This window comes from Lissotriton vulgaris, chromosome 10 (genome assembly GCF_964263255.1).
Source record: "Lissotriton vulgaris chromosome 10, aLisVul1.2, whole genome shotgun sequence".
Classification (NCBI taxonomy): Eukaryota; Metazoa; Chordata; class Amphibia; order Caudata; family Salamandridae; genus Lissotriton; species Lissotriton vulgaris.
In genome coordinates this window covers 1,025,585,771-1,025,597,895 of record NC_141698.1, presented here as the reverse complement: position 1 = coordinate 1,025,597,895, position 12,125 = coordinate 1,025,585,771, and the positions used below count along the sequence as shown (strand labels likewise).

Genomic DNA, 12,125 nt, shown 5'->3' with positions numbered 1-12,125 from the left:
TAGGAATCAGGAACTACCTCCCCATCTGGGTCCTCACTCCTGCACTTCGGGAAGGTTCTGAAGTCCCTGCTCTTCTAACAACACCTCAACTATGTGCAACACTGAAGATGATGGATTTATTGGTGGTAATCCTCTGGGCTTAATTTGTGCAGGTGCTTTCAGTTAGTAGGCACTAGTACTTGTTTTTAGGGAGCGGGACTCATTCTTCATCAAACAGTGGACGAGAGTATGAAAAAAATTCAGAAAAGCGAGACACAGAACAGGGAAGTGGAGGCGTGGTTGAAGAAAGAGGCACAAGGTGGACCCAGGACTGGACAGCCATGGGAAGCGTCAATCCCAACCTTCGCCAGAATTTGGCGATGAGCTCCTAAAAAAGCATCTTTTACCATGTGAAGACTGGGACCCCCTATCTCCTGCCTGTACCCCTTCCCTTATCCCAATCCCCTGTACTCCTTCTTCAGTTTATTTCCACTTTTAACCCCTCCCATGCTGGTGACGGAACCGCTCCGTCACCAGCCTCGGTCGCGCTGTGCTGGTGAAGGAGCGGTTCTGTCACGGCCCGCTCGGCGCGCCTGCGCTAGACGTTCCATTGAGCGGGCGGGGCCGTGAAGGAACCGCTCCGTCACAAGCACAGCGCGCCCGAGGCTCGTGACGGAGCGGTTCCGTCACAAGCATGGGAGCGCCGCGCGGCCCCACCTCCCCCCTAGCGCTGCGGCGGAATTGCTGCCGCAGCGAAGGGGTTAAACAGCACGTAATTATTTTGTAACCATGCTCATACCATATAAATCGCCAGATATTCGAAATTTATTGAGTATTTATAAATTGCTGCATGAAGACAAAGGGTTCTTTAGAGCGGGGAGCAGAAAAAAGGGGGAATTAAAGTCGAGACAAACAAAACGGGGAATAGGAGAGAAGAAAGGAGACTAGTCAAAAACAAGCTGACAAAAATACAATGAGGGGTTCCTTGCATGAGTAGTCAAGAAGAACTTTAATTAATATCAAAACTGCAGCAGGTTTGTCTTTGTCTTGAAGGCAATTCTCTGCATTGTTCTGTTTTTTACAGGTGACGGACCAAGCCATAGATTAGATGCCTGCACCCGCTAGCAACCAGTAGAGGTTTTTGAAATATGTTTTGAAGTGTTCCACATATTTCCAATTATCATAGACCGCCCAGATGTTGGGTATATTGCATTAGTAAAATCGTTGCTTCTAAGGTTCAGGCCACTGAAATGGAAGAGTGCCTGAGTGAGGTGTCTTAAACGTGGTGATTTTTGTATGAATTTCCAGCTTGGATCATCCTGAGGCATAATGAGATTGTATCATATTATGCGTGGACACCACTGCTCGTCTCTTGTTTGGTGTCCTGAATATACAACCACCTGTTTGATGCCCATCTACATTTGGAAATTGATTCCAAATTTCATGATAAGATCAGTCAATTGCACGGGTAGTTACTGAACACTGTAGGTTGTACTGAAGACTTCTCTGGGTTTCTGCGGGACACCTCAGCGGGTAGGATGTGCCGTTCTTTACAATTTGTCAGCAGTTGGATGGGAATGAAATTAGCATGGAAGGCAGAAATTTGGAGCCAGTGTCTGAAGCAGACAAGGAGTCATTTATGGTCTTCTATGTCAGAGGCCCCAAAAAGGGGATTGTGGGCTGGCCATTGTCTATATTTGTCATGAATGATGTCTCTTATGCCGATGAATGTTGACTTTGTTCCATGGTTAGGTCACAATCTAAACTGCTGGGTGCCCATTGGGTTGTTGTTTTTGATACAGGTATGTATTTGTTAAATTTCATTATGGTTTGCAGCACCACTATGATGTCTTGTTTACTTCTGGGTGGAATCCAAGTCATGTAAAATGTAAATTGATACTTGTATAGCGCACTACTCACCCGCAAGGGTCTCAAGGCGCTTGTACGAATACCGCTGTGGAACCCGTCCTGGCTTTCCCTGTGAGGCGTCCACTCCTGGGCACCCCCAGGGTGAAGGCCAGGCATCCTTAGCGTTGTGGGGGCCGTTGTGGAGATTAAGCAAGCTATTGCCCAGAGTTGCAGACTGGGACTCCATGATTGGAATAGGCACAGAGGCGAGAATTATCAGGTCCGTGGAATTTTGAGCCCAAGACCCGCCGAGGCGGAGAATTGAACCCTGGTCCCGGGCTAGACCTCTGCATCAGGGTCTGCCGCTCTAACCATTGAGCCACACTTCTCCTGACTGTGTCTGGAGTGTGGATAGAATTATCCATAGAATTATTTTTGCAGCATTGTAGAAATTTTTGACTTTTCATTGATATTTTCTTTGAACCAAAAAATCTATTCCAATATTTCTGCCTGAAAAAAACCTCAGTAGGGTTGGACATATTTCTTACATTTTGTCATCAGCTGAAGCAAATCTCATTGAAATTCGCCTTTTATTACAGGACTTGAAGCCGCATACCAGGGCTCAAAGAGTATCAAACTGCTGGTGAAAAGAATGCACCACACATGCAATGGTGCCTTAATGGTACACCGAGCCCTGACAACTCTACTGAATGGAACTTGCATTGGAGGGAAATGTGCCATTCCGGAGATTGGACAACTAAAGGTGTGGGAATGAACTGATAGCATGCGTACAAAGTGCTGCATGCTGGGCACTGGTGTTGCGGTGACTGAAGTGGGTGTGTGGAAAGAAGAGCATCACCCGGATTGGGCTGATGTCGCCTATTCTAGATTTCATCTGAAGATTTCACCCACCAATACTTTTCAGTCTAATGACTATTAATACCAGAAAAAAAAGATAATTTGGCCACAATTGTACATTTCGGGCAAAGAAAATCTGAAATAGTGTATATTCTGTATTCTCAAGTATAAAAGTAGTGGAAATCAGTACCTGCTCAATTAAAGATCTGCAGTGCGTTGACAAAAGAATTATGAAGTTCTTGTGGAGCGGACTGGACCAAATTCTAATAACTCTGCCAGTGGTGTAACGAAACTTGAGGGCCCCCCTGCAGAGTAAAGGGAGGAAGCCCCCCACACTCCAGACGCAGTCAGGAGATCTAAGAACAGGGGCCCACCGCCCATGCACAGAGCTGGAGGGGGCCCGCTGGACCCAGGGAACCCCTGCAACAGGGAGTCTGCAGGGTCTAATGTTACACTATTGAACTCTGCCCTCAGGGCAAATACCTGACCAAGAAGGGTTGTATGACGGTACAACGCATGCTTTTACCCTGCATTCGGTTACAATGCAATTTTTTACCCCGACTTGCAGTCGGGGGTGCGCTGGAGTTTGGAATAGTTTAATTTACTATTCCAACTCCAGTCTGTGCAACAGTAGGGATGTGGTTGGAGTTAAATCCAACACCTTTTACTCCCTACAGCAAGCCATTTTCGTTTTAATGGCATGCGGGGTAAAAGCATGCATTGTAATGCATGCCTTGTAAAGGTTGTTTCCCATCAAGTAGTGATCTTTGTAGTACCCTTAGTAGTATGCATGCGTAGGGTTTTTAGGTGGTGGTTTGTGTGAAAAAGTGAAACATTTGTAGTGAAATTTACTATACTAACCAATTTTTTCTAACTACCGCACGATATTCAATGCCTTATTAACTCTGTTCTGTACTCTTTACTAATAATACTTACAAAGTTACGCTGAGACATGATGAGCCCTTCACACACTGGGTCAAGTCAGCTAGGCAAATCAACAAAGACACCAAGGATTTTAACATCTGTTTGAAAATGTAAGGTATGCATTCCATCAACAACACCTGCAGGCAGTAAAGATTGAAAGGGCTAGAAGCTCTATGACTTACTCACAGATGGATGAGTAAATCTACACTTGTAAATGTACTCTTTAATTTTTTAATACATATATTACTTTAGGCTAGTCACCATTTAAGTGTGTATATTTATTACAAAGAGTAAGTTTACAAGTCTCCACCGCCTGAATTCAGAGGGTAGAGCCTAATTTACAATGGTAAAATTACTTCTTGCAACTTTGCTCATGGAGACGGATATCTTCGCTATCACAGTGGAGATCTCTCTATGGTAAAGTATAGGGAAAAGTTCAGACGTTTATCAAAGTATAAAAAATAAATGTAAACATATTTTAAGATATACATTAATGTAAATTGATTTAAACTATGTACTGTAAATGTAGAACAGAATACAAAAAGCTATAGCATTATTAACTTAATTTTGAACTAAATATTTAATTATTTTGACAATATTAAATCTAATTCAATTGTTGTTCTTCAGTTATACATCTAAAAAAATCCCATCTAAAGTACAACATTTATACTATGTAGGAAAAAATATTCAAATGTATGTACAGAATTCATTTAAATGTATTGTATTATTTTACTAACAAATTACATTTACATGAATGTTTTAATGTAAATAAGGTTAATTACATATTTTATGATATATTCATGATTTGGGTTTACTTTTATAATTTGTTAAACATTAATTTAAATGTGTTTACCTTAATATAGTGTTAAAATAAGTTAACTCAATCTAACATTAGTTCCTATGGGCTTTTATTTTTATTTTCATTTTTAGTGCCTGCCTCCTTTATTTTTTATTTTTTCTATGGAGGTTATTGCAGTACCACTGGTTGGCCATGTGTGGTCTGGACATACTTCCTCCAGCTCTGAACTGGAGTAGTTGTACAGCTGGGTTGGGTTCTTTTTTGGCTGTAAATAAAAGAGTTTGGTTTGTGAATAGCAATGGCTTTCCCTATCTAAGCCCCCTCTGCCCTTAGCTTGAAAGGCTGGCTCCACTGTTCACCACTGGAGTTTGCTGCTATTGGCATCCACCGCATGCTGCCGATCCCTGCTGGTGCCACTAGATGGAGCCACTCTTTACTGACACAGTGCAGTGTATTATAATATCTATGCAATACAATGCAATGGAATTGAACAATAGTTTACAATGCAATAATATACAACAATGCAGTGAAGTGCAGCGTAGTGCTAAGCACTGCAACAATACAAGACAATGCAACAATATAGTACAATGCACTATTGTGCAGTGCAACAATGCAATGGAATTCTACACAACAATACCATATAATGTGATGCTATAAAACAATGCAAAGGTGTATATAATTCAATACCATACATTGCAATACTATGCATTGTAAAGTACTGTGCGGTGTAATTCAGTTAAGCATGGGCGGAAAATCCGTTTCGCTCGCGGATTTTGCGGATTTTCGGTAAATTCGCAATCCGCGAGATTCGCGAATCTCACGCAAAATCCGCGAGCAGCGGATTTTGCTCGCACTGCTCGCACTGTTCGCGTGAGTTCGCGGCTTCCCAGTACAACTTCGCGCCCCGCGAATAAGTGCAAAATTGCAGAAATACGATCTTAGCAAAACTGAAACTACTTACCAGGTTCAAAAGTTCAGGCTCATCATTAGTAGCCATTTCCTGTAGTGCTTCCTGAGGGGCCCCTCCAGAGTTCAGTTGCCAGTTGCAACTATTATGTGACCCTGCTCTGAACCTCAGAATAGTTACACATATGCCACAAAGGTCCTGAATTACAGCTAAGGGAGACAAGCAGGAGCCAGGCTGGAAGTTCAAATCCATTAATCAGCCCCTAATTCATTATTGTCAGTTGGGGCAGGGCAGGTGTTGTAACTAATTTTGCAACAATGAAAGCACTTAGCAAGTGCAAAAGATCACTAATCAGGAAGCACTAAGGAAGCAGGTGCCAGCTAAAAAAATATTCTGTGACACATTAATCAGCCCCAAATTAATTCAGGTCACTTGAGGCAGGGAAGGTGTGCTTGCGTTGCCACAATAATGTACACTGACTGGACAACCAGAGGGTGCTGTGATGAAACAGAGGGTGGCATGGGTGGGCCAGAGGGTGGCATGAGTAGTCAGAGAGTGGCAGTGGTGACAGAGAGTGGCAGTGATGAAGAAGAGTGTCCCAAACAGGCTGGACACGTAGAAACAACAAGTTCGCGAAACTTGCGACCCGACAGGTAAGTTCGCAATTTGCGAAAGTGTACAAAACCCTCGCGAACTGGCAGAAACCCGCGCAAACACAAAAAAAAAATCCGCAAATTCGCGAGAATTCGCGGATTTTGCGGATTGCGAGTTCGCAAATCCGCAAAATTCCCGAACGCGAGATTCGCAAAATTCGCCCATGCTTAAATTCAGTACAATTCAGTGCAATGCAAAGAAGGACAATTAAATGCATAGTGATTCGGTACTCCAGGCCTGGTGTAATACTTGCTAGGGTGTAATACTAGTAATTTTCTGGCGTTTTACTACCATCGCTATTGCTATCTGAGGGTTAGTTTAACATGTCTGCATTGGATCATCTATTCATGCCCTGCATGTCATGTTCACTCAGATATATATTACAGGAACCCTATGTGAAGGGTCCAGAGACCTGGTAGGTGTTGTATGGTTACTGCTTACTAAGTCAGTGTGTACCAAAAATATGTAAGAAAGAAAAATTTCTTTCTAGAGTCCCCTCACTCACCGGGGTTGCCCCACGGTGACATGCTTCATCATTGGGGCCATCCCAGTTCTCTACGAAAAGGGGCGTGCTGCGACAAGGCGACTACGCTGGAGCACTGGTTTTGTGAGATGACTATGTGTGGTGCATGTGTGATGATGGTGGAGTGGGTGTGGAATTAAAAATACCGTGCTAGTGGGCCTCAACAATTTATTTTGCTCCTAGTGTGGTATAAGAATTTAAAAAGGGGTAACACTGTGTTCTAACTTTTACTGAGCTAGATCAGTGTTATGGTCAACATGTTTCAAGCTCCCCTAAGCTTTTCTTCAGGACCATACAGGGTCCAGCCCTGTATTGCCACTCCTGTTTTTCAAATGAAAAAAATGAAAAAAGTGTTGCTAAAAACTACTTATCAACATTAACCGCTGTTGTTAATAAAACATGCGTGTTACTGTACATACGTTTTGTATTCTGCTTGAAATTCTGTAAAAGAGAATAACATTTGTTAAATGATGGACAACCCCTTCTGAGAAGGGGAACAACTTACATGCATCTCACTCCTACTAGGGCGTGGGTGGGCCCTTGGCATCATACTGATGCGTGCTGGTTGTCAAAACGGTGTGGATAAATAAATCACTGTGAATAAAGTGGTTTAGTGGTTTCACACACAAACATTTAGACTTACTGTGACTATTGACAAGACACACAACATATACACACGAAATAGAAAACATGGCAGATGGTTATATTTACATAAATGAGTGTTAGATTACACCCCATGGTCTTAGGCAAGGGCAGGAACGCCTCGTGGAAACATTGCTGAAAAGGAGTATCAAGATTAGAGTTAGAAGGCTCCTTCTCTGTTTTGCCCATTCAAAAGTGCCGGTATCCTTGCAATCTAGCGTCGCATTAAAACTTACTTCCTATCGGCAGACCCGCTCGGTACTACCTGATGCTTCCTCACCCGACCGCATACTGATGTGAAGCGGGGCTCGCGGTGTATTTAAAACACGCGAGCTTCCGGGTTGTCAGGAAAATCTATCAGCTAGAGCGCTCGCTGGGGCGGCCATCTTGGAAGTATGCTACCGTGCTCGCCGCGAGTGCTAGAAAATAGTAGTTCTTACTCCTCAATTGTGCCGAATTTGGAGATAAGAGATAATTTAGGGTGATGCTAGAAATAGGGGCATCGTAAATAACTAATTTAGAAACACAGGTTTTTTTCGGATGGATGGAGGTTTTTTTCAATGCTGATTATGAAAAGAGGCTAATCAAGTCTTTTAGAGAAACGGGTATTTGGCATTAGGTAGATAGAACAGTTAGTGTCCATCATTTCTGGGATTATAGTGGAGTGTGTTCAATTCTTATTGAACTTGGATCTGTTTATGTTGTTGGAGGGGCAATATTTCATAGTGATGAATCAGTATCACTTCAGTTGGTTATTACGGATTCGTTTCATACAGATGGCTTAGGGGCGAAAGGCTCCCCATGGGATTTCATCATTCAGACCTTGGGTGTCCGTATGTAGGCGAAACACCCATCTTTGTTCCTTCTCATGGAGGATTCGTTCCTGATTGTCTTTGTTTTTAACTGTTTCTATGACCACCCAGGTTAGGTCATTGGGTGTATGGTTCTGTTCAATGAAGTGGGTGGTCATTCTTGTTGTAGCTCGTTTGCACCTGATGTTGCTTCTGTGCTCTACTATGCGCGTACTGACCTTTCTGGTGGTCATACCCACATAATGAAGGTTGCATGTGCAGGTTATCAAGTATACAACTCCACTGGTGTTACAATTGGAAAATCCCTTTAACTCCCATTTGGTAGTGTTGTTAAAAGTTATGGTTTTGGTTGGGGAAGTTAGATGGCATACACTACAGTTGTTACATGGGAAATGACCATTAGGTAGTGGTTGTGATCTCACTGTTTGGATTGTTGATGTGGGACGGGTATGTACCAAATAATCTTTCAAATTTTTCCCCCGCCTATGACTGAACATTGGGGTAGGTATGTTTAGGCCCCCGCTGTTAAGTATTGGCCAATGTTTCTTGATTATTTTGGACACATTGTTAGAGACTTGATTGTACGTAGTGATACAGATTGGTTTTTTGTTTTCAGGTTGTGTTCTTTCTTTAGGTTCCAAAAGTGCTTCCCTATTGTTGTTTGCCGCCCGTTTTTTAGCCTCTTTGATTAGTTTGTTCGGGTATTTTCTGTTTCTCAGCTTGTTGCTCAAGTCCTCTGCTTGGGCTAAGTAGTCAGATTTTTTGCTACAATTCCTGCGTAAACGCAGGAATTGCCCAAAAGGGAGGTTTTGTTTGAGGTGGCGAGGGTGGAAACTGTCAAAAGTCAAGAGGCAGTTTCTTGCTGTCTCCTTAAAATGGGTTGTTGTCATCAATCTGCCTGACTCAGCATGAATGTTCAGATCCAAGAAAACTAGATCGGTCTTGCTCATAGAGCAGGTGAATTTCAGGAAAGGATCCTGTGTGTTGAGCCAAGTTAAGAAGGTCTGTGCTTCTTCCTCTGTGCCTTGCCATATCAACAGAACGTCGTCGATATAGCGTTTCCAATGTAGGATCTGGTGTCTGTGTGGATTCCTCTCATTCAGTATTTTGTTTTTCTCCAGTTGATGGACGTACAATCCGGCTATGCTCGGCGCAAATGTACTGCCCATACTGGTCCCATGTTGTTGTTTATATAGGGTTGATTCAAAACGGAAGAAGTTTTCACACAGTGCTAATTGGCAGCATTCTAGTACTACATGGCGAGGGGTGTGGAATTCCCACTCACTCTCGTACAGTACTTCCTCCAGAATCTGTAAGGTCTCTCTGTGTGGCAAGCTGGTATATAAACTTTCGACATCCAGACTTATCAAAAGACTGGATGTTGCGTCGAAAGTTAGGTCTTGTAATAGGCACAGTACGTCCTTGGTGTCCCTTAGATAGGTGTCCGTTTTCTGTACTAGGGGTCTGAGAAAGGCATCTGCGAATTGTGAAAGAGGCTCTAAAATTGAGCCTATCCCCGAGACTATAGGCCTCCCTGGTGGGTTGTCTAGTCTCTTGTGTATTTTGGGGATGGTATAGAAGTATGGTATCACTGGTTTCTTGTTTGTTATGAACTCAATTTCTTTTTTACTAAGCCAATCATTGGCTTGACATTCCTCTGTTAGGTATGCAATTGAGATTCTTAGTCGTTCCGTTGGGTCTTCATCCAGTTTGGCGTAGTTTCTTGTGTCCCCTAATAAACGGAGGCATTCATTCCTGTAATCCGTGGTGTTTTGTAGCACGATCGCGCCGCCTTTGTCGGCTGGTTTTATAGTAATGAGGTTGTTTTTTGACAGTTCCTGCAATGCTGATTGTTCAGCTTTGCTAGTATTATGAAATACTCTGATACTTCGTGGGTCCAACTCCTGAACCTCTCTCATGACCGCTTTCTCAAAAGTTAGTAATTCCACAGGTAGGCTGTGTGATGGAGGGACAAAGTTTGATTTTTTATGTAGTCCTGTGTCACTCTTTGTTTGTTCTGTTGGTTCTTTGTCTTGAAAAAATACTTGCAATTTAACTTTTCTCAGGAACTCTTTCAGTTCACAGCATAGTTTGAACTTGTCTGTTGTTGGTGTGGGTACAAATCCTAAGCCTTTATTAAGCACTTGGGTCTGTATAGCTGTGAGATTTAGTGATGATAAATTTACTACTAAATCGAGCTGGTGCTCGTGGTCGGTTCCGGGGGGCCTTTGCTCCGTGTGTGACGTGTTGCTGTCACCACTGGTTCGGCCCATTGTACTCCCTGGCTGGGTTTGTTTTTTGCTCTTTGAGCCTGGCGGCCTCTCCCTAAAAAAGGTTTCCTTTGGTTGCCTTGGTTTCCTTGATCATTTCCCCAATTTTAGTAGTTGGGTTGGTTGTATATAGGTGGGCCGTAAAAGAAAGGTGGGGGCGGGGGGCAATAATTATATGGGTCTTGATACATTGGCCACATTGGTGCTTGGTTGCCTCTATAACCCCTTGTATTGCCTCTTCCTCTTCTGGGTCTTCTGGTGGGGGTAGTGTTGTAATTACTTGATCCCCCAGAACTATTTGATCCTGTGTCAGAGCCATCACTGTCAGTGTTGTACCCGGGGTTTCTGATGTTGGTTCTGTAATCGTCCCTAATGTAAGGGTATACTTTTTCGTGGGAAAATGCTTTTTTATCCTTAGATAATTTAATGTATTTTGAATCTTTTAGGCTGATTTCAAATTCGGACATCGTTTTGTTTAGCTCATTAAGTCTTCTTGTTAGTTCCGCTGGGGTTTGAAAAGACTTGAGGCGTATCTCCATGGAATTTATCTCTTCCTTCAGGGAGTCTACTAATCTGGTCGCGGTTTTAATGATCAAGACCAGCCAGTCTCTGGTACAGTGCCAGGATATTTGGGACCAGTCCAGTTTGAATTGTTTGTCATGCTGGAATATAAATGGTTCATTCCTAACTATGAGGCCTCTTGGTGCTGAGTTAGCTTGTAAGTATTCCGCCATCATGACGCCATGAATCAATGTTTTAATCTGAGTTTTCTTTAGTTCGGTCAGTTCGTCCCAACATTGGCTCGCATCACTGTTTTCTCCTGTGGGTGCTCCTGCATGTGGTAGCATGGAGGCAATGGCTCTATCTACTTCATCCTCCGAGAAGGATAGTCCTGTGTTCTGTGCCATGGTTTTCTCGTGAGTTTCTTGGTGTGTGTGATGTTTTTAGTCACTAGATCAACCTGGTGTGTACCATTTAGTTGACCTTTTTGACAGAAAAACTCCCGCAGCCCGTGGCTGCTTGATGCATAAACAAAAAAGGGAGGGAGGGAAGGAGGTTAGACCAAACCAGGTCGGCCTCCAGTCAGTATATGTAATACAGGAACCCTATGTGAAGGGTCCAGAGACCTGGTAGGTGTTGTATGGTTACTGCTTACTAAGTCAGTGTGTACCAAAAATATGTAAGAAAGAAAAATTTCTTTCTAGAGTCCCCTCACTCACCGGGGTTGCCCCACGGTGACATGCTTCATCATTGGGGCCATCCCAGTTCTCTACGAAAAGGGGCGTGCTGCGACAAGGCGACTACGCTGGAGCACTGGTTTTGTGAGATGACTATGTGTGGTGCAAGTGTGATGATGGTGGAGTGGGTGTGGAATTAAAAATACCGTGCTAGTGGGCCTCAACAATTTATTTTGCTCCTAGTGTGGTATAAGAATTTAAAAAGGGGTAACACTGTGTTCTAACTTTTACTGAGCTAGATCAGTGTTATGGTCAACATGTTTCAAGCTCCCCTAAGCTTTTCTTCAGGACCATACAGGGTCCAGCCCTGTATTGCCACTCCTGTTTTTCAAATGAAAAAAATGAAAAAAGTGTTGCTAAAAACTACTTATCAACATTAACCGCTGTTGTTAATAAAACATGCGTGTTACTGTACATACGTTTTGTATTCTGCTTGAAATTCTGTAAAAGAGAATAACATTTGTTAAATGATGGACAACCCCTTCTGAGAAGGGGAACAACTTACATGCATCTCACTCCTACTAGGGCGTGGGTGGGCCCTTGGCATCATACTGATGCGTGCTGGTTGTCAAAACGGTGTGGATAAATAAATCACTGTGAATAAAGTGGTTTAGTGGTTTCACACACAAACATTTAGACTTACTGTGACTATTGACAAGACACACAACATA

General features: G+C 43.0%; 1 protein-coding gene across 1 annotated transcript in view; it reads right to left on the bottom strand.

Annotated features, from left to right (window-relative positions):
* NEK11 (NIMA related kinase 11) overlaps positions 1-11,124 on the bottom strand; it is a 593,243-nt gene extending 582,119 nt beyond the window's left edge. Inside the window, exons 1-2 of the mRNA XM_086939910.1 lie at positions 10,497-11,124; positions 6,912-6,933 (exon numbers count right to left, since the gene is read on the bottom strand). Coding sequence (XP_086796036.1) covers positions 6,912-6,933; positions 10,497-11,124 — 650 coding nt within the window. The remainder of the gene's footprint in view (positions 1-6,911; positions 6,934-10,496) is intronic.
* Between the last annotated feature and the right edge of the window lie 1,001 nt (positions 11,125-12,125).